Here is a 22,708-nt window from a genome sequence, read left to right as displayed (position 1 = left end):
CCGCAGGTCGACACAGATGGCGCTGTATGCAGCCTAGACTTTGTCCATTTTGCTGGAAAACCTTCAGCAACTCCTTCAATCTCAAGCAACATGTGGTAAACGTGCACACGGTTGGTCAGGGGCTACAGTGCCACCTTTGCCACAAAACCGTCAAGAACAAATGGTACTTGAGGAAGCACCACGTGACTGCGCATGGAGCTCCTCTCAAGCGCGGCAAGCACGTCTCGGGATGTTCTTCCTTTGAAGGGCATCTGCCCCACGGAGCTCCTGATGGCCAGCGTCACCGGCACGAAGATTACGAAAGGCTCCATCGTCAGGACAGTTTTCCACCGCACGACTCGGAGCGTCAGGTGCTGGAGGCCGGAGAGAGAATATCTCACATGGAGGACTCAATGGACTACAGCGACCGTCCCGTGTCGAACTCATCCGATTATAACGATGATTTCGCAGCCGAATATTGCGGAGACGACCAACAACGATGCCAGCCTGCTGCCTGCGACTCGTATGATCCCGGCAACAGCGGCGGATGTTCTGCCAAAGAAAAACGTCGTTACGCTGATGATTCACAGCGATGCTCCTCGGCTCATGATACCAACGCCTCACGTTTCGTATACGATGATGACGGACGTAATTTGAATAATTCAATTGGTAACCACCAGAGTTTCCAAAGCGGTGATGGACATCAAGTCTCGTACAGCAGCAGCGAAGGAAGTTGCGTCTATACCGTCGATGGTGCAAGCAAAAGATCTTTCACCAACGATGCTCATTTCTTAGAGCGCGGAGGTCCCTCAGACTCTTTCAGTCCGCAGACGACGTCTCCGACTTCCGCGTCGCCTGCGCCTGTCACATCCAACGCCACCTTCAGTAGCCTGGATACAGACACGTCTTCGCCGCAAGTTCGGCACCAACTCGTCTGAAAATCTAATTAAATTCACGCTACTCAATTTTTTCTGTCGGAAGCTCATCCATGTGAACGAGTCGATATGAAGTGGCTTCAAAGTCTTCTTTCTGGTCGGACTGTTTTAGGATTTAAGTCCAAAGGAATTGTGGATTATTAAGAAAACGGCTACTTGCCGATTTTAAAATCTGATGTTTGAAGTAAATGGAAGACTTCATTTATCTTACTCGAATAGCGTCATTTCAGAGGCAACGCCGATTGTTTGTTGATGACACGTCTCACGCATGTTTTGAAGAAGTCTCGAGTACAATGATACCTTTGCTCTTCGGATATACTGTAAGATTATGTCGTGGAATTAGATGTCACAAATACGTAATTAAGAATCAAGTTGGTCTGTCATTAGGAAATATTGCAGGGTTAACTTAACTTGGCATGATGGAAAGTGTAGGGACACTTATTTTCTCGATGCTTAGCGTTGCGTAATTGACTTGGATGTATTGATCGTTGGACCAGGTAACGGAGCCTGTACGACTTACTTAGAAGATGAATTGTTCGTGAGTTATTCAGGTGAAACTAAACTCTTGGTACAAATATTCTCAGCATTGCCATGCTGTGCGAGGTGCAAACTGTCGATGTTTTATGTTATTTGTTTAAACCTTTAGTACAAGTTCATGTGGCTTAGCGTCCACCTTCTAGGACCGTTGCAGACACTCTTAGAACAGCGCGTCGGCTGGTGCGCGTCAGGGTCTACTCAGGTTTTGAACGCGTCAGTAACACGCATAACGCGATCGCTCTGTCTATTTATCTCCTCAAATGCTTCATTTGCTCTACAATTTTTAATATTAAATATTTTCTCCGATATTCTTTTCACTCGCGGAGAGACGACTTCTGACATTTGACTTGCTTTTGAATCTCTCTGGTGTACATTTTTTTTACAGATTTTTTCCAGGTTAAGTACATCTTTCATCTTGTTTTTCATCACTGCAAAGATGCTTATTAGCTTATGATTAGGGGCTGAGTCAAGAGCCTAGTTTAATGAAAGTGTTCCGCAAACTAAATTGAATCGATCCAATAATCAGAACGATTTTTAATTTTTTACAGCCAAGATCTAATTACATTACTTACAATTTATTATTTATTGGCGACCATAACGGGAATTTCAAGAGTGTTGGACTCCAAGTAGCCTTCCTCTGCTTTGACTTCTTAGCTCTTATTCTTATCCCACGATTATCACTCATAATCCTTCATTGTGTGTGTGTATGTGTTGGACGATTCGATTGGTTGATAAGTTTCGAGTTTTCTATTTCTTTCTTATTTCTATATGTTTATCACAAGGTATGCATGCATTATCTCGCCTTAACGGGTGTTAATTGTACACCGTACGTGTATTTGCTTCGTAATGAATGCCGACGCTTGCATGGGCTCCTTTCATCAAATAAGTTGATGTTAGGAATACATATGGGTTTTGTAGCGCTAACTACCAAAGAGATGCACGAACATTTTTCGTTTTGTTATGATTGATTCAAGGGATATGATTGATGCAAGGGACAAGTTTTTAATCGATGTTTTAAAACTATTCTCACCATGGCGTAATGACTTGCCGTTGATTGTTCATACGCTGCTGCAGACACGTATGTACTTCCTTTACATTTTGTTATGGCGGACGACCAGCGTGAGATGGGCCAGATCAGGGAAGTGAGCAGTTCTAAAATCAGAATCTCTTCATCAGTTTATGCTGAAGCTTGTTCTTTATAATTGTTCGCATTAATCAGTGTTACACTCGGAACACGGAGTGTAAATTTGACTTCATTTATTACTTCCGAGTATGGTATCTTATTAGGGTATTACTGCGAATATGAAAGTTAATAATTTTTTACATTTCAAAGCAATCTCTACAAGAGTTAGGGTATTTTCATTTTTCTGGTATTCAAGTTTTGGGTTGTTTTTCGTAGCTTGGGACGTCATCGAGCATGCAGATGGCATTCGTGACGAGGATCGTCATGGGGATCGTCGTGTGTGTTGCAGACTATGTCGTCTCTGGAGGCGGTGGTCTGGACTCACCAGCGGCCGTCACGTCATCAGAGTTCCTGACGAGCTCCATGTCTCGCGGCGCTGTGTCTCTCGTCTCTGGCAAGCTCTGGCACAGCCGACAGCCTGGCATATGTCCCATCTGTCAACGCGTGTTCAGTAACAAGTTCAACCTTAAACAACACATCATCAACATCCACACGACGGGTGAAGGCATCAAGTGCGCCGCCTGCCATAAGCTCTGCAAAAACAAGTGGTATTTACGTCGTCATCAGGTGACGCATCACGGAGCTCCCTTGCGACGCGGCAAAGCTGAAGCGACCGTGCCTCACATGCGATCGCGGACTCTGCATCGGGTGACACGACTGTAAATCTCGAGTGTCTTCACTCTCAAATGCATCTGTATGTTGCACTAACTTGCTAAAGAGACGTTAATGAGTTGGCAAGTTACCGTTTCTGATTACTGTGAGTAGTAATCCGTCAGCTGCTCAATGCTTAGATGCCTTGGCTATCGCTCTAGTCATCGAATAACTGCCTGTGAATTTCTTGTTTTCGTGTGTGATAAACGAGCTTAATTTCTTTTCTTCTTCTCTCCAATGATATTCTTGAAGTCACCGTTTCATCTTAAAAGAATATTTTATGTTGATGCATTCCTTGTTTCACCTCTGATCATTCACTCACTGTTTTGCCGTTAGCAGGGAATTAAGTGGTACTTTTCCATGGATTTTTATTTATATTTTTTTCATGGATTTCTTTTGCAATAATTCAAAAAATTTATTTTCTCGAGTAATAGATGTACATCAATTTTTTTTTTATTTTTCACTTCTGCAGATGATTGGAATATATTTTGTCTAGAATTGTATGGTAATTAAGCTTAATTAACTTGTAGTAATTAACCAACTACCTCGAGAGCTTCCTCAGCCCTCATCTCTGCGCAATCTACCTCAGGACTCGTGTTGTGATAAAGTCTCTTCATCGTCTTGCACGGTCTGGCTCATTGTATGCGGCGATCATTCTCATTGTTCATTCATCCAATAAACGTAACATTTGACATTCATCAATATATCTCACAACTCCCATCTGCCATATCATGAATGCCTGCTCCGCATAACTAAAGTCATCTATATCGTCATCTCATTACTAAATTTCATTTTCTTTTGTGGACTGCTTGACATTTAGAATGATAACAGAACTAAGAAGAATAAATTAAATAAAAAAAACTATCCATTATGTTGCATTGACAACGGGAATTTCAATGTACTTCGGTTACCAATTCAAACGTTTCGTGTGAGGCATTTGAGGAGAGAGATTGAGATGGCAATACGTCAAAGCACTTTCTATTGTTAAATTATTTAACTATTGAAAATATTAAAGCTGTATACCTCAAATGTGCAATGTAGTACTAGCTCTGCTATCGAATGCTAGCAATCGACCGTCATGCGCCAGCCGAGCGGAGGGTGAAGAGAACGTGGAACAAATACCGGTATAGTGTTTTAAGACCCTAGCTTTAGTAGTCTACTTCGCTATTCCTTCTCAAGAAATAATATCTCTTAAAACCACTATTTCTATTACGTTTGTTATCCATCGTTGTGGTTTTGTGTGGCCAAACTAGCTATAAGGTTTGCAGCGCCCATGTCGGCGGCAGGACCATAGTAAGATATCATTCACATGCTCTTTTTTTAACTTGAAATTACGATGCAGTATTCCACTTCTTATGTTGCGGTGATCGTTTAAGTGGAAGACTATATTCGCTATTGTTTGATCGTTCGTTCCGCTGGAACATTCAAGTGACATTTGTGTGATGTCCCACTTAAAACTATCATCTACATCTGCGTGAATCTTGTTGCCACTGTGTTCGTTGAAACATTCTATCCCGAGGATTTGTGATAGAGTGACTTGGCTCTTTCGTTTGTGACGCGGCAACTTAACTCCTCTCTTGTAAAGTCAAATCTCAGATTCAGCATACATTTACAGTTTGATCCTGTCGCCTAGTGGGCCGCGCTCTCGCTAGTAGCGGCTTGTTAGTGTAAGCGTCCTAGGTTAGTCGGAGTTACGAACATCTGTCCTGACGACGGTGCTCAGTGTCGGAGGTTGCTTCCAGCTGTAATATCTTGAAAATTTGTGCTCCATTTCCTGTATTTTTGAAATTCATTAGAATCTGTAAAATTTGACTTTCTAACTTTCAGATAACGTAACCTGCAGATGAGAGATTGTTTTTAAAAGATTTCTTGCTTGAAATGTTTATTGCACCGCTAATCTTGACGTATTCGATGTTTGAAAATTTTACCACCACGTTTGTCTGGTATAAAAAAAAGATATTTTGCGATCCAGGATTGTTGCTAAATGATATTCTCTATATCCTGATCCAAGGCCCTATTATAATTAAATAGTAATTGAAAATCTAAACCAAACTAATTGTTTGCTTGAATGGAATAGATAACGCACCTCCCACCTGGGCACCGTCTGGGCATCGGGTACTAGAATAAGTCTTCGTACATGAGCTGAGATCAGCTGCTATTACTGCCACTGCGTTCGTGTTGATTTGTCAAGACCTCCTGTGCTTTTGATTACTTTGTGGTTTAGTTCAGTGATACCTTAACTTAATAGAGGCGCTTATTCTTTATTTCACATGATATTTCAACTTCATTCATACTATGACGTCCTACTTGCTGTCATTTCAACCATAGTTAGGCACTATATGAATTATTTCAAAAACTGCTCTAGGTAGATGGTTGATTTTGATCAATGCTGCTGTAAGAATAGCTTAGTTAGTCCTACGTGCCCATGACTTTTGGCATGGCGACCAATGATGTTTAAGTAGAAGATGTTGATCAATTATATAGTAATCAACATTATGTTCAAGATGATATCATATGACATAGCATTAACCGATGAAGAGATATAGTCTTTTACCTCGTCACGCAGTGATGCTTGTGGCAGTACAATAACTCAGTGGTGGTATTTAGCATTTAAGTCTAAGAACCTTTATACTTAAGTTATTTTATAGCACTAATCATTAATTGCACACTAACCTGATTACGTATGTAAATAGTCTGTGGTCTGAAAGCAGTGCAATGCCAGGAACAAGCTCCTCTAATAATGCAATCCATTGAAATCTCCCGAGATCGAAAGTACATCAAACTAAAAAAATGAAGTGAAATTTAAGAACTTAATTTGAAATAAAAAAAAATGTTTGATATTTCATACTGAGGTTAATACACTTCGTTTCTGAGGTGTTAAATGTAAATAAGCGAACTTAGAGGACGACATTAATCCATATTCACGACAGCAATCCTGTCCTGCAACTCGTCAAGAAGCTGTCACAATTGTGCGTGCTTCAAGTTCATCAAGTTAGTGAAGCAGTGGCTTGCGTGATGCAGTTTCTCTGAGTTGATGGTGGAGAATTTGATGTGTGAAACATGGAACTGAAAGCCTCTAGTCGCTGTCTCGTTTGCTCAAACCGAACCAGCGTCTTGCGCTGTAGACCGCACGTGTGCGACCTACGCGCGTCTAGACCTACACGCTGGACGCGTGTAGCTACACGTTACTTGTAGTAGCTTAGGTCCCATATCACGAGTATTGTTAGGCTATTCTTTAAAGCCCATGTTTAAATAATTTACTTTGCGTTGAAGTCTGGAAACTTAACGTCATTGATGAGTGGAGAGAGGCGTAAGTGGTCTTTTGTTTTATGCATATCTCGCTTGTCGTTGAATGACATGTTATTTTGTTGGTGGTGAGTTGTGCTCATTATTCAACTCGTTACTACAAAACCAGCATTGCTCCGTTTTAACTTAACAAGTTGAAAAGTTTTAACTTAACAAGTTAAAACGGAGTTAAGGATTTATGTGCTCAACTGGAGTTATGTTCAAAATTTACCTCGTCAAAACCAAACCTGCATGATTCTGTTAAGTGGACTGCGGGAAGTAAAAGTTTTTCAGCGTTTCTCCGAGCAAGAAAATTCTTTCGATCGTGCCTTCAATTATCAGTAGAGAGAATACCGACCGATGCATTTAAAGACTTGATAACACGCTCCGTGTCGTCAATATACATTTATTGAAATCAAAATCTTTGATAGTCATCGAACTTGTGCTCAGTTGCGTCAAAACCTGTGTGGAGTTACGAATTCACTTTACTTCATCGCTGAAGGATGGAGAGGACTGATATTGTGGTTATGGTTTTGACTTTCTCAATTTCCAATTATTTTTGCTGGAAAACTGAAGAAATTTCAGTTTTTAATTCCATTCGTTATGAACGAATTTTGAGCTGCCGCAAGTAAATATCAATCTTGCCCTGCCTCAGCAAATGCCAACTTACCAAGGCTACTTACGCATATAAATATCATAGAATACCTTTCTCTGGCACGAGATTTTTTGTTCTGTTTTATTTTGTTGGAGAAATATTAGGTCAATTGTGTAATTACTTATTTTTTAACGCTTGCTGTTAATAATTGTGGCGTTTGCTCAATTGCATTATTACCGCTTGATACTTTTCTGCCACTCTCATTTCAGTTCGTCTCATTTGGACGCTAATATAGAAAGGTCGAGGTATTTTTGTCGCATCCGTGTTTCAAAGGGCAGTTCTATGTTACAAGGTAAATAACCAGGAACTGCTAATGAGCTCTGCTTCAAACTCGATTGTTTGGACCGCGCTTCTCATTACTATGAGTTATCTAGTTGTTTTTAACATTCGGAGCTCAATGATTTGACCATTTGGGTTAAATTTATTTCTGTAACTAATTTATGTACTGTTACACAGAAGGTCTCGAACGTTTGAAGTTATTTAACTAAACTCCTTGTAAATCACGCCAATACGAGAGTAAATTAAACGAGTTTCTGTCTCATGGTGTAGGATAATTTGATTGCTATTGCTCCATTCAGGTTAGTGATTCTTTTCACTAGATCAGTGCAAGGCGCTGTGGGTAATATTTATAATCTATGATGGTACTGGCAGATCGTGCTTAATATTAAGCTTCATTATGATCGTATTAATATAATATAATTAGTTTAGTACATGCAGGTCATCTGATGACCATTTTTCACAATAATTGTGTTTGTTTTCTTGTTTGCGTCTTTCGTTTTTGGTAGGCGTTGATTTTTGTTTTTTTTGGAAGATTCGTTGTGACGTTGTCATGAAGATCCGATAAACATCGTGGAATAATTACAGCTTAACATTTTAATGACGATACGTATGGTATCGTCAAAAATAAAACAGTGATCGAGATTTTTAAGTCCTTGCATATCGTTCTTCGAGAACTTTAAATTGGGTTTTCTTAAATCACCGCAAAATTTAAGCTATGATGAATAATTGGCTTAAGATTGTTTTTGTTAAGTATATTATAAGTTCATTGATTGGTTCTGTACCTGCTTTATTCTGTGGTATTTTCAAATTTAAGTTCCAATATAATTGGTTAATATTATGTTCTATAATGAATAAATATTAGGTTTTAAATTCGAGACAATTCGTTGTTCTCATTCGATGGCCAAAAACTACCAATGTTAGTTCTAATTGGATTCCACTTGATAATTAAGGGACTAGTACGTACTAATTACAATTGGCATATTACACGCTAGTCATTCTCAATTCGGCCTTAAATTTATAGTTATTCTATTATCGGATTATGTTAGTGTATATCGGCTATCGCAGTTAGGGTGCTTACTCATTATTTGATTTATCTACCTGAACTAGAATGTAAATTTATGAATTGGTTATTAATGGGTCGTCTCGTAGTTGAAACTTATTATTGAAATCTGGAGATGGACCAACAATTCCCAAAATTTATCATCGTTCATTTCGTTTTTGGGTAAACCTAACTACGAAGTTAATAAATTTGGGTTTTTGGTCATATCCAGCCGTCTTTCAATGATGATGAGTTGTAGAGAGCGTTCATTTGGAAGCGCTTGGACATCGTAAATGAATTTTAATTTACTAATGACTTCAGCTCTGATCAGACCCTTCTTTGAAGACATTCTAGCTAGTAGTGTGTGTGTAGAAAATACATTTCGTCAAGCTCTTTGTTTGACGGTTTTGCATTAAAATAATGAGCAATGTACGTGGTCTTCCTTCATGTTCTCACGGATCTTTACAGCCACGTTTTCCGTGATCCATTATATGCCTCGTGATGTTCTCCAGCTACCTCATATCAGCGTTCTCTTGTTCGTGCACCAAATGCAATACTTGCTCATGTTATATTGATTGGGGCGCTCTTCATCCCCTGTAGTACAACTCCACTAAGTAATCGAGCTACCTCCTGTTCGTTTCAACGTTGAACGTGCTGTATGTTGAAACTTCTATGTAATCAATGTCGTCTATACGTTATATTGTTGTCGCAATTGTCTCATTTATGGACAAAAACTCCGACCAATGGACAAAAGTGCGATGTATCTCTTATTACCCGTATGACAGTCATCTACACAAAGTACAAGTTTGAACCCCTTGTCAGATGCAATCAAGTACAAGCTCACGACTAGTGCCTCTTCTTTCGTGTCACTTTTGATACTCGAGTTATTCCCGGCGAGACCAACGTTTCTGGAAATGACGCTGGGCGGGAAGTTTTCACATTGTTTTTGTTGTTATAGCTTTATTTAGTTGACTTATTTTATTGGCTCTGACACAAATACGCTGCATTTGTGCATCCTATATTAGTGAGTTTTTAATATCGAGTGCTTGTGCATTATTTCAATGTCAGCGTCTATAAGCTGTATCATCTTATTAAATTCGTTAACGTACCTCGTGCATAAACCAGTAAACCAGCTACTATTTTTTTGAAGTTAGGCTCGAAAGCCGTAAATTATATTATCAATTATGTCTCAATTCTAAGCGTCCACAAACTGAGCTCACGGCAACTGCTCGCGAGCCTCGGTCGTCGCGTAGGCTGAATACGTGCAAGGCTGTTTTGTTTATTGCATTTCAACGCGCGAGTGGCCGATGCCTCGCCTTCTTGAAACAGTGTCGTCATTTAGGTAGAGGTGGTTCACTCGTCTCTTGGTTCTTCGTCTCGCTGTCGTTAATTTATCATACTTCCTGATTGATATTTCTTCTCGATTTTAATTTCAATATATTCATTCGCATTAATAATTGACCTCATACTACACATGCTTTGCTTGAATCATTTTGTTAGTTATCAGTCGACTTTGCGTAGAGCATTTCACCGACATATATTGTGTAAATTTTCAGTAATTTAAGTCGCAATGTAGCTGATATCTGGTGCGACACATATATTACTGCTTGAGGTGTGGCATGCACCGAGTGATGTTGAAGGTATGCGGTACCTGAAATGAGATGCTTAAGAAGTCAAGTTATTAGCTTAATTTTTTGAGTGAAAGCTTCTCAGTTAACGAAAAGTGTAAAAAGAATGGACCCTATTTACTGAAGTGTACTCGAACCAGTCACCAGTTTTGGTTGTATCTAAATTTTACGGTCACTTGCAATGCATTTCCAAACAAATATTAGTTTAGCGGAAACAATGTATTTGAAATGCAATGCGAATTACGCTCATGTGGTTAGCTGGTCGCTGATAAGTGTTTGATTCTGAGCTACAATGGCCGCGGTCACTTCAGACGGCGATGGCATTCCCTGCATCCCTTATCAAAGTGCCACAGAATTAATGTTTTGAAATAAAATCTTGTTTGCATGACCTCGTCTTTGCTTTTAACCTTCTTTAGGGCGTGCTGGCGCTGCCCTGATAACAATGGCGCCCTTCGTTCTGATGCTTGCAGTTTTTAGGAGTTGATCGCGTTAATCTCTAGTTTCTTAATCCTTTGGATTAAAAAATATAATTCTCTTTGGATAATTCGCTTGCTATTGAAGCCCTTGAAACAATCACCCGAATGTGTTCAGTGCATTCCTTGCCCCAGCCCGTGGTATTCAACCTTTATTTAGGAGTACTTAACCTGTTTGTTTTCACCGCTTGGTAAATTGAGTGATATTTAGCAGACAAAGACCTGACGCTCGTGCCGTACCTTCAAATCTCCGGTTACCACGGATTTGGTTGAAAGTATTCTTCTGTCTTCTTTAACTTACTTTTTTGAGAGTTGGTTGCATTGGTTGCTAGAAAAAAGGCTCCCAGTAGAAATACGTGCAATAAAGTAGGTTCCCCTAGGTTGCCCTGGATATAACTGTTATAAAACTATTATATATGTGTGTTGTATCTCTACCGTAATACGTATGAACCAGGATCTGCACCATCAAAAATAGTTAATAGTTCGCCACTTCATCAGTCAATCACTGACGTATCTTCGAACTAAATTCACCAATTGCAGACGAGAAATTTTGCCGCTCTATTCACTTAGACCGCTACTTGTAGGTACCTAGATTGCTATGTGAACTAAATTTGCCCAGTATTCTAGAGAGTGTTGATAGTACGACCTCTGTAATGTTGATCCTCTTTAAGACGTTCGTAACCGCTGAATAACGCGGTGTGCTTTACATGGCGATAGCGAGCGTTGCGTACTGCAAATCGTGTGATTAATAACTTAGTCGAAGCATAATGTTTTTGCTCGCATTTCTCTCACAAAAGCCTTTTTGGACGTAATCTATTCCCAGATATTCATTCAAAATTAAATTTTCAACTTTCTAAATCATCGTCATGTTTCCAAATCAGAATTAAAATTCGTAGTTTGCAGTATGACATAATTCGTGAAAAATGCTAAAACATGATGAAATTTTCCATGGTTTTATTCGGGTAGAAATGACCAATCGAAGAACGAACGTATGATTAGATTATGTGTTTTCCGTTGTTCATATCACTTCAACGGTCGCACCCACTTACACTCGAACTACACGCATGCATTTTCTTATATTGCGTGCTTCTTTTATTTATGGCTTATTATTAGTTGCTTGTTCAATTAATTCCCTTACTTTAATTGCTAAAATCATTTATGATTCATTCTCCGTTATGTTTTTTTCGTTGTTACCAGTTGATCTGATTTTGTAGCATATTGCTGGCCCTGTTTTGTTGTAGCGCATGTCGGTGTAACAGTTGATGTTGTTGTGTGTGCAGGAGGCCACAATAGTGAGGGCGAAGGCGTGTTGCTTGCTCCATCCACTACCATCACCCCCACCAAATCCCTCTTGTCATCCCTCACGGTCGGTGGTGGTGGTGGTACCAAGACTCTTTTGCCACACCTTCACTTGTCCTCCTCCACCATCACCTCCACAAGCAGCACTACCACCACCACCCTCACCACTTCGAGCAGCACCAGCAGTAGTGGTACCAACTCTAGTACTACCACCACCACAACCACTAATACGGCTGTTAGAGTTGGCGGTGGACGCCCGCGATACGCTGGCCCCAGAAATTGCCCTCACTGTGGCAAGCGTTACTCGACCATCGCAGCTCTGAAGTACCACGTAGGGCTGGTACACAGCGTGTCTGATCAGGTGCCGTGCTTCTACTGCCCGAACTGGTTCGATATTCGCACCGACCTCAAGAAACATCTTGAACTCGCCCACAATGAACATTCGTGATCACCTGAACATTCGTGATCACCTGAACATACGTGACCACATTCGTACGCTACGTCTTGGAAATATGATCTGCCACTTGAGATTAAACATGCGTACGATTAAACATGCGTACCATTGTGAAGTTCCCGCTATAAATGGAAAAAAATGATCTGCCACTTGAGATTGAACTTGCGTGTCATTGTGAAGTTCCCGCTATAAATGTTTGTGATGGTAATGTTTTTCTACATTGTGCCAATTGAAAATCTGGAACTGTGCCTTAAATGGTTCTTTGACTTTGTGACCTGAGCTATGAGCTCCCTGGTGTGACATTAATGTGATGTGTAATTTGTGTGGCCTTGAGTGCTCATGAACTAATTTAGAGAGCAGAATAGAACATGAAGTATATAGGAGCGAAATGGAGCCTAGAGTTATGAGAGGACTATGGAGCGTAGTGTTAAGAACGTATAAAGCATGACAAGCAAATGACGAATGGGCTTTTGAATCTCAAATAAGTAATGTGGAAAGAAGCCTGTGTTTGCGATATTATGTAGTCGAAGTCTTACATTTTCTTAGCAGAAATAATATTTTAGTATTACGTAAAAATGAAAGTTGCTAGCTCATGTTATGAAATTTTTTTAAAATCCCTGAAATTTCCCAATAATCTTTCTTGAAGGATTTTTTAGGACATCTCCGTTGCAGATTCTATATGTCAATAGGATAGCACTAGGGATAGATAAATTATATCTTTGACACAAACGATGTACCAGAAATATTTTACATGTACCGAAAATTATTACTTCTGGTTGATAGATAACTGGGTAGGTGAATACGAAGAATATTCAACTCAGTTCTCCGATCTGATAAAAAATATCATTAGTTGAAAATGGACGCTGATAATGGCAAGTTCGTTGAACATCAATCGTAACATGAACTATACATACGAAGTTAAGGAGAGATGAAGACTGGTTTCTGCTTCTACGCTGCTGGTGCTGCTCGATGTCTTCATTTTCAGTTTCCTCTTCTTTTTGCTTCATCTTGTTATTTTCTGGCTCATGTGTATCACTGTATAGATCACTCATTCTGTGGCATCCTATATGTTACTCGTACCTTTCGTTTTTATCAATCAATATTTTATCAATGTTTCCTTCTCTTGTCACATTTTCTGTAACTTCGTACATTTCTTTTGTTGAAACGTGAATGATTTCTCCCTCTATCTACAATTTCCGGTCCCTATTTTTCCATCATAAGTTAGCACCTAACTATTCAAATCGTTATCCATAATAATATAGACCTACAAGCATAATTTTGAATAAGGGAAAAAGCTGTTACTACGAAATGAAGGTTAATGATTGTTAAAAATAGGTATTCTGGTAATTATTAATCTGAACTTTAGGTTCGTTAGCTCGCTCACATAACACTTCCTAAAGGTTTTTTAAATTCAACTTTTCATCCGGCTCCGCGATCACGAGCGCTAAAATGTTTATGTTGTCTTAAAACCAATTCTTTATTAATGAATTGTTACAAAATCGCCCGTATGATGCATCAATCGTTCAGCCCGTATGATGCATCAATCGTTCAGCCCGTATGGTGCTTTTATGACGCATCAATCGTTCAGCCCGTATGATGCTTCAATCGTTCAGCCCGTATGGTGCATCAATCGCTCAGCCCGTATGACGCATCAATCGTTCAGCCCGTATGGTGCATCAATCGCTCAGCCCGTATGACGCATCAATCGTTCAGCCCGTATGATGCTTCAATCGTTCAGCCCGTATGGTGCTTCAATCGTTCAGCCCGTATGATGCATCAATCGTTCAGCCAGTATGATGCATCAATCGTTCAGCCCGTATGACGCATCAATCGTTCAGCCCGTATGATGCATCGCTCGTTTACCCAGTATGGTGCATACGGGCTAAACGATTGTTTTGGTTTGCGCCATACATTGAATAATGCTTGGTTTTTTTTAGCCTTGAAAAGCTATGTTAACAAAGCCTTATAATTTTTAATGCTCATGTCGTTCATCGTTTCGCAGCTCGTGTCCTTCTGACTTATTTCACCTTCTTCCATAATAAGCCTTAACTCTTTTTCGGCGTTATTACTTACTGTTTTAATCTAATTTCCAATGAATATTTAAACCTTACCTTCCTCACATCACACGTTAATTTGGGGATGCATTTAGCGACCTGAGCCTCTACTCTCAAAAAAAGTTAAGAGTTCGTAAGTTCATCAGCCAATCATTGATGGCCTTTCAAGCAAAATCCACCAATCATAGACAAGAAAATAGAGCGTAGGTACTTACGTTCACTTAGCGAATTTTGAAATTTTGGCCCCTGGGTCGCAGACAAGTCGTAAATTATGTCTTTATCAATGTCTCGTTCAATGAATTATTATGTTTTGATTCGATATTTACTCTATTCATTGTGTTATTGCGACAATATACTTATAATGTTGCGCGACACTGTTATGCGTTCCGTGGATAATTAAAACTTCGGGCCATTTATATTTCATGTACAGTGAGGTATTTTTGCCTAAAGCTGTCATTTTTATTTATTACAAGAGCCCTAAACACGAGTCCAAAACTTTGAATTACTTACAAAACCATAATCATTCGTCTTCCTCTTAATTACCACAACAAAATTATTTAAAATACAAGGTATCAAAGGCCGAGTGGCACCAGACTTGCCACTCCTGATGGCTGGTTCGCTCTTTACCTACACTATCATGTAATTGTAATAATGTTTTATTGTGCTGTCTTGGAGTACAATGCCAGGAATATAGGCAAAGTTCTCAACAATATTTAAAAAATTTTCTTGCGTATTGAGTTTCGCAACAAATTCGAAACGGTAACTACGATAACGTCATCTCTATCGTGCATGAAGATTTATTGATCGTGAAGATTATTTATTGTGAGAATAAGTGAAACAAGTGAAAAATGTAATATATTAATAATGCGTGAATTATGACTCAAATACGTGACACGATCTCCGCCCTTATTAGAAAGAAGGTGCCGTCAAACTCTTGGTCTTCCAAGCGAGATTTTCTACCAGCTATTGTACAATAATTTTATACCTTATATGCTGCATAACATAGTGAATAAGTTAAGCCTATTTTGTTAACTTTATATTCAGCGTTAAGTATAGCTGTAACTTTATCGTAATGCAGTTGTAATGGCTATATACATAGCAACGAAGTTCCGTGCTTGTAAGAAAATGCCTGTACTCTTTGTTGTTTTTACAATTTTATTTTTGTTGCCTGGCGTTTGTTTGTATTTTATTTCTGCAGTTTATTAATACTTTCGTTGAGATGTAGTTATGCTTGTACGTTTGCTTGTTAGTTTTGTTTCGTTTATAACTTCTCTTGTCGCTATACCAACTACACTCAGACTGAGTTCTCTTCTGGGGGATATTCCCCAACACCGGACAAACTTCAGAAAAAAATCCTCCGCCACCCTGAGCTTTGAATCTCATCACAATTTACTGGGAAACAGAACTTCAAAATATTTTCAAAGTCCTAAATTTTCACAACCGTTTTATTAACATGCCCCTTGAACTGTTCGAAATGAAGTCATCCCTTTTATTGCCATTCCCTTTATTATTAATAACGTTTGCTCAACGCTAAGAACCCCACTACAAAATACATGTCGCTTTACTCATCGATAAATGATATACTTTTCCTAGACGTTCTAGGGACAAAACATTAGCTCTTCGTGCAGACAAGCAGGCTAACCCAGACCCGTGGCCGTACTGTCAAAGATCATTACGGATGCGTAACTCCATCCGCCAATCGTTGACGGCTTTTCATGCTAAACCTACCAATAGCAGACGAGAAATCGGCCACTACGTGTACATAGGCCGCAACGTATTTTGGCGGTACGGCTATATAGGTCTTGCTAGAGGCAGTGATTCTCATGGCGACCGAACAAAAATGACTAATCGATTTACATCCAAGAAATCTGATGCACGAAAAATATTTTTGGTGAAAAGTTTTATGCTGTTGAAAAAATTACGCGGATAGTATCAGCTTCTTGTGTTATTAATGCTTAATTTCTGGCTGGGTCAAACTCTTTATCAGGTATTGGCCCTGTATCACTCTGAACATTTTTCAAATATTCCTACATCCGTTTTTTGAAAGACTTTTTTATCTTTTTGCATTTAAGGGAAATGCAAATAATATGACTCAACTATAGATTTATCTCGATCATTCTTATTTATTTCACTCAATAACTATAATATTTATTTGTCGGGACAATATGAATGAGCGCAATTCTACTCTGTTACATCGCTTTTTAATTTATGAAGCCGATAAATCTAACAGCAAGTTTTCGGAGCTTATTTTTTATTTCAGATAATCTTTTCCTGTTGCCCCTTCCAATCCTGGTGGTAAATGAGCCGAAAAATCTTGAATATCCAGTTTAAATTTTTGACTTTGAGCCCCAGTGAATCTCTGATTTTCGACTACCTAAAATTGTCTTAATCCTCTTGCAACTGATGCTAACTCTTGTTACTAAGTCGTTAAAAACGAATATCATTAATTAATACGTTACAGTAAGTCGATCAAGAAGTATAATTAAACTCAAATGTTTCTTAGAAACTTGACAAGTTGCATGAAGTAATTTGTTTCTCCGAATCTCATAAGCCGTGATTGCACTTATGTTTATTTTTTCGTGCTAAAGATATTCTTATATATCTCCTGATATTGTTGCCGGTTTGGTAGTCGATTTGTGAAGGCCAGAAAATATATTATTCCTGTACAATTTCCGCGGTTCTCCAATAATTTTTTCTTAAAAAAAAGTTCTTCATTTGTCTTGACAAGAAGGATCGTAAGCATTAGTACCGGTATATGACACCATCGAGATGATAATAATCATAACTCTATGATAATCACTTGAATCTAGATAATAATAATCCTCACGACTTGCGGCTTAATGCATAATTGGAGATCGTCATTATTCGCTGTTAAGTACATAAATTGAGACAATAATTCTGACTTGCTTAGCATATGAGCCGAAATTATTTCGATTGGGACTACGTTTGATTTGTTTGCTCCGTCTTTTTAGCGCATTTTCTCATTTATGGAAAAAATGCACTATTGTGCTCGCCATGTCCGCCTGTCTGTCTGTCTGTCCGTCCGTCCGTGACCTCAAGTTTTCGTCGACGAGAAAATGCGCTCTCTGTCACTCACTTCAGTGAGTACTGAGTTATATTTTTTTTACCTAACATGGGAGGTGCGAATTTCATGTTTGAGATTTTTTGGTTCTTGCGGAATTAAGTAATCCTAAAATTCTATTTTGCTCAGGCTTGTGCTTTTTTTTTCTCGGCTACGGTATGTCTTGTTAAAATGCTCATGTGGGTGCGACTGAAAATAGATTATATTTATATGCCAGTTGTTGATGTGCTATATGTTTTTGTCTTAACCAATGAAAAAAGCCTATCAAAAAAAATGACTATGTATTTTCTTATGAAAATTATGATGTAGAAAAAAAAATTACGGTAGAATTTTCTTAATTGATTTTCAATAGGCCTAAGTTTTTTTTTCTTTTTTTGGAGAGTCGAGAATGGGCGTTGTGACCCAGCAACTCGTCCTATAGCCAACTATGTGAGCGTAAAAGTAAAGTATAAACTTTTGTAGGCGGAAAACAAATTTATTGTTGCTTGAATGCATTTCTTCTTTATAAGAGAAATTTTTCGCTAGGAATCTTTTGTAAAAACAATGCATCTTGTCCATAGTTGAAACGTTCTTCTAGAATGTACATTTTTTCGTTTTGTTTAAATTTAAATAAAGGAGTTCTCGCAAAATTAGTTGTGATAAGGTTGTTAAATGTGTGAGCCAGGTGCAATAATTTCCTAATAAATAACTTATTCGTATCTATGTGTATTTCTCCATTATGTAAGATTACCCTTTTTTCTCGAATTTACTCCTATATTGGATTTCTGCAAGAGCTTCCAATCAATACATGAAATAAGCGATTTTATCTGATCTATAAGATTCCGTATGAGTTTACAGTGCTTCATGCTTATTTCCTCAAACTTTAACTTTCTCATTCATTTTAAGTCGCACAATTTTGACATTTCATGCTTCATAAAATTTTCGGTTTTGGGATCATGCTATTTGGGGAATCCTTCTTTTTCCTTTATCGACACAGAGTATGAGTTCTTAGCGAGTTTTTCCTCTTGAATGTCGCGGCGTCTCCTTACTGGTAGGTACAATAAAATTTTATTTTCCTCTCGTAATGTCGGTTGATTTCGATGTCAAAAATGATTTTTTTGAAAATTAGTCGAAACCTCGCGGCTGAACACCGATAAAACAACGCCTTCAACTGCAAAAAACTACGATGAATTCGAAAATCCCATTATGTCCGAGTTTTTTTAGTTCCTATTCGCCTATTGCTTCATTAAAGGAGACAGCCTGGGAACGTAATTCGGGAATCTAGGGGACAAGATTGATGATTAAAAACAATGAAAATTTCTGTAAAAATAAGTGTCGTCATTCCCTGCAGCGCCTCGTATATAGTGCTGCTCTGTTACTTTTTTGAGATAAGAATCTGTTGTTAATATACCAAGTTTTTAAAATAAGTTTATTCAGTGTTCGCTGATTGGAGGCAAAATTCACTCGTAATAAGAGGCCTGCAAATTTCGAGACGCTTCGTCACATCTCATGCCAGGAACAACTTTTGCCCCTGCTATATGTGTAGTTACGGAAGTTAACCTTAGTTACACCACCTCCCCGACGCCCATCTTTATGACGGTCAACCCTTATTTGACTTTTTATCTTTTGTAAATACTATTATATACCTACAACGTTAGCCGCGAAACGCATAATTGTCAACCGCCAGGGAAATCTAAAAGGTTTATTGCCTTGTTTGCAGGTGTGTGTTACACGCCGCTGGTGTCCTGTGGTGGTGACGAGAATGTGTGTCGGGGAGGTGGTGGTTTATCATCAGCAGTGGTTCTCACTGATGGGTCTTGTGGTGGTGGCAGTACCCATGGTGGTAGTTCCCAAGTTATAAATACTATACGTCAGCCGAGCATAACAGTAGATAACTTGCAGAGGACTGGTAATACCAGCAAGAACTGGCCGTCTAGGCAGCCTGTGAACTGCCACTACTGCGGAGTGCGCATTAGTATGGCTTTCAATTTGCGCAACCACGTTAGGAGATGCAAATTTCGGCCCCAAGAGGACGAAGCTAAGCAATTTTCGTCCATTGCTCGAACGCATCCTCAAGTTTACTCGATGAGCGAGTGCTGTGAAACTGAAGAAACTGTTGCTACCAGCGCTAGTCTTGGTGATAATCATGAAAATCTTATATCAGAAAATTTTAATCCCGAAGGCTGTTCAAGTCTAAATCCAGGCTGTTACGAAGACTTAAGTGGAGTTTGTTATAGCTTAACGTCTACCGGTCTCGCTGATGATAAAAAACTAATTTTTGCTGATGTTGATAGTGATCAAAATGATCGACTCAGCTCTGCAAGTTTAAATTCCTGCAAATGCGGCCCTGCATCCAAAGCCAATGATACTGATAACCTTTGTACTGATACCACCACCACCACGACTACTGTTACCATCACTACCACCACTTCCTCTTCTACGACTTTCCACCCTCTCTAGCGGCCATCATCATCATCATCTAGGTTATCCTTCTCTCCTATTTTCCTTCTTTGAGGTGAGGGTTTCTTGTGGTTTCGACATTTTCTTACTCTCATGCATGCATTTTGAGAGGGAAATCTATTCTGAACAACTCTATCGTGCCTGGCATGTTTTGATTAACGAGGTTCCTCAAGGACCGAAATGTCATCTGCATACATTGCAATGCATTGCAAAACACTTTTCATTGGCTTTATATTAGATCTGCTACTACTATTTTCTCCGCAATCATTGCATCAATGTAACAAGCATTTATTCTAAACTGTGGTATTCGAAATCTCCGTATTTTGTCGACACGAACAAAACTGTACACTTAATTTTATAGTGCCACTGTGATGTCAACGTACGTACTACGTCAACTGAAAGTGAAAAGCGGTGGTTATGTTCGCCATAGCAACAAACTGAAACAGGAAGTTATTGGACGTTCTATATTTTACGTTATTATGTTCTTAGGAAATAAATTGGTTCACGTCCACAATTTTAAACGCTTTAATAGTATATTTCTAATAAATTAGTGTTCGAAGTGAGTAACAGTTTCCTCTTTTCCAGAAGACAATCCGTACGAGGCTCGGCCGTGTCCAGTGTGCCATAAGTCCATCAGTAACCGGGCCAACCTCAAGAAACATCTCAAAATTCGGCACTCGGAGCAAGAGGAAGCCATTTGCCTTCATTGCCATAAGCCTTTCCGCAACAAGTACAGTTTGTGGACACATGTGAACTCTTATCATCCTCAGGCAAAAGCCATTCATCACCAACACGGTAATTCTTCTGCTATTAAACTATCAAGTTTATCACAGCAACAATCACAAACCGGCTGTATTCCAACAAGCGTTTCGACAATTTCAATTATAGGACAATCTGAGGCTCCCGCTATGGTGTCGTCACAGAGCTGCTTGGCTTATGCAGGTCCATCTACTTCGAGGCTGGCCAAGGAATCGAAAGCTGTAGGCGAACCTGCGTATCTGGCATCGCAAGTCTGTCCACCATTTCAGTTAGAGGTGGGTCGGTCGTCTTCTCTTAGTGACATAGAATTTCACGCTCCCGTTTCTTCAGCGATAGCATCTGATGATCTTAGTGCGTATTCTGCAAGTGAGGAACTTTCGTCTAACGTAACGAGTCGCGCGGGATCCCAGTCGCTAACTCCTTATGCTTTAAGGTCGTCATCTGCGTCTACGGATGCAAATAGCGCCATGTCTCCTCATCACCAGCGCCCGGTGGACTAGCATAAAGTGTTGTCACTTTATTTAACACGTTATTGCACTACACCACGCTACTTCACTCGTAGTTCACTCCGCCCAAGCCTCAGCCGAAAGTCATGCTCTTGGATTGTTATGCTCCGATATTGATTACCGAAGACGTCGGATTTCGATCTTACTTGATTTTTTTTTTATGAAAATTTATGGATGAATTCTTGCCCAGTGAGATGTTGGTCACAACGAACTTGTACGATGGAGTGCTCCGACTTCCATGAATGTAGTTATTAAGATCGAATATACCGTCCGTCTCCTACCATATCTCGGTGGTCTAAAAGTGAAAAGATTGTTCTTGAATGGATACGTGAAGTTTTAGAGAGAACTTTAAACTTGTTGTTATGCTGCTAACGGCGCTGTATCAGCACAACCGTCGCATCTTAAACTGGATTGGAATCACGTCGTTTGCCATAGGGTTATTCTTCCTGTTGATTGATGTAGCTTTATATTTGCTAGAAAAATTGACACTGTGGTTCAGAATGAACCGCAAACTGAATGAACATCTTTTGTGGAGGTCGGTAAATTTGTACCGATTTTGTGGAACAGTTATCTTGCATGACACTGAGCACTTAAGATCGAAGTTGTTGTAGTAGAGATAGTACAGTGGGAATCAATTAGACTGAATTAGTATAATGAGGATAACTCACTTTCACCGCATCTACCTCACTTTTCAGGGAAGTCAAGCTTTGCTCGTGCTGACTTATTCTCAAAGCAACGCACTCATTTCATGCTGAAGTATCGTAACAAATAGTTAGTGTTTTCTTCATGTGTTTCATATTGATCTATTCCTCAGGTATGACTTCATGTGGATATTGTTGATTGCATAGTTCCTATATACTTCGTTCAAGTAAATACCTGCGTATGTAAATAATATCTTTTTAAATTAAGTTCAAATCACCTATTTTGTGCCCGTTTCCTCTGGCGTATGTGTATATGGTATTGTTCTGAGACAATGCCTTGTATTTATTTTTACCGCAATAACCACGTGCACTTATAAGTCCCATTAATAACGGTCTGCATATGAACAGACGAGCGAACAGACCGGTGCACTAGTCCCTTGACGATTCGTTCATCATTGGGAAGAACGAAAATCCTTTGAAGTCGAGTGCATGCCATGGGACATATAGCCCAATGCAAATATTTTAGTATTATTTACCTATATATTTTAAATTACGATGAACATGTTGGCACTTCCAACCACTTATAATAATAATAATAATAATGATAGTCTACCTCATTTATTAGCTATAGCTCGGCAAATGCAACTGTCGTTTCATCCAATTAAACTTACAGCTATTCCAATATCATATAAATTATATCTACAAACTCGAACAAAAATTAATTAGACTCAGTTCAACTCCATCCAATTTTAAATGATTAATATATTGTACTTATACTATTAATATGTTGTCGCTATTGTTGCTGGATCGGATCCATAACTTAGGAATGA

The 22,708-nt window shown here is 39.1% G+C and overlaps 1 protein-coding gene across 1 annotated transcript; it reads left to right on the top strand.

Moving 5' to 3' along the window:
* The first annotated feature begins 10,463 nt into the window (after positions 1–10,463).
* On the top strand, positions 10,464–12,391 carry LOC108665633 (cell wall protein DAN4-like). The gene is made up of 2 exons (XM_018152409.1): positions 10,464–10,515; positions 11,925–12,391. The coding sequence occupies exons 1-2, from the start codon at positions 10,464–10,466 to the stop codon at positions 12,389–12,391; spliced, it is 519 nt and encodes a 172-aa protein (XP_018007898.1).
* Positions 12,392–22,708: the final 10,317 nt, after the last annotated feature.

This window comes from Hyalella azteca, unplaced genomic scaffold, assembly GCF_000764305.2.
Source record: "Hyalella azteca isolate HAZT.00-mixed unplaced genomic scaffold, Hazt_2.0.2 contig4404, whole genome shotgun sequence".
Lineage (NCBI taxonomy): Eukaryota > Metazoa > Arthropoda > Malacostraca > Amphipoda > Hyalellidae > Hyalella > Hyalella azteca.
The sequence above is the reverse complement of the archived record's forward strand: the minus strand, read 5'-3'. Positions and strand labels throughout refer to the sequence as shown.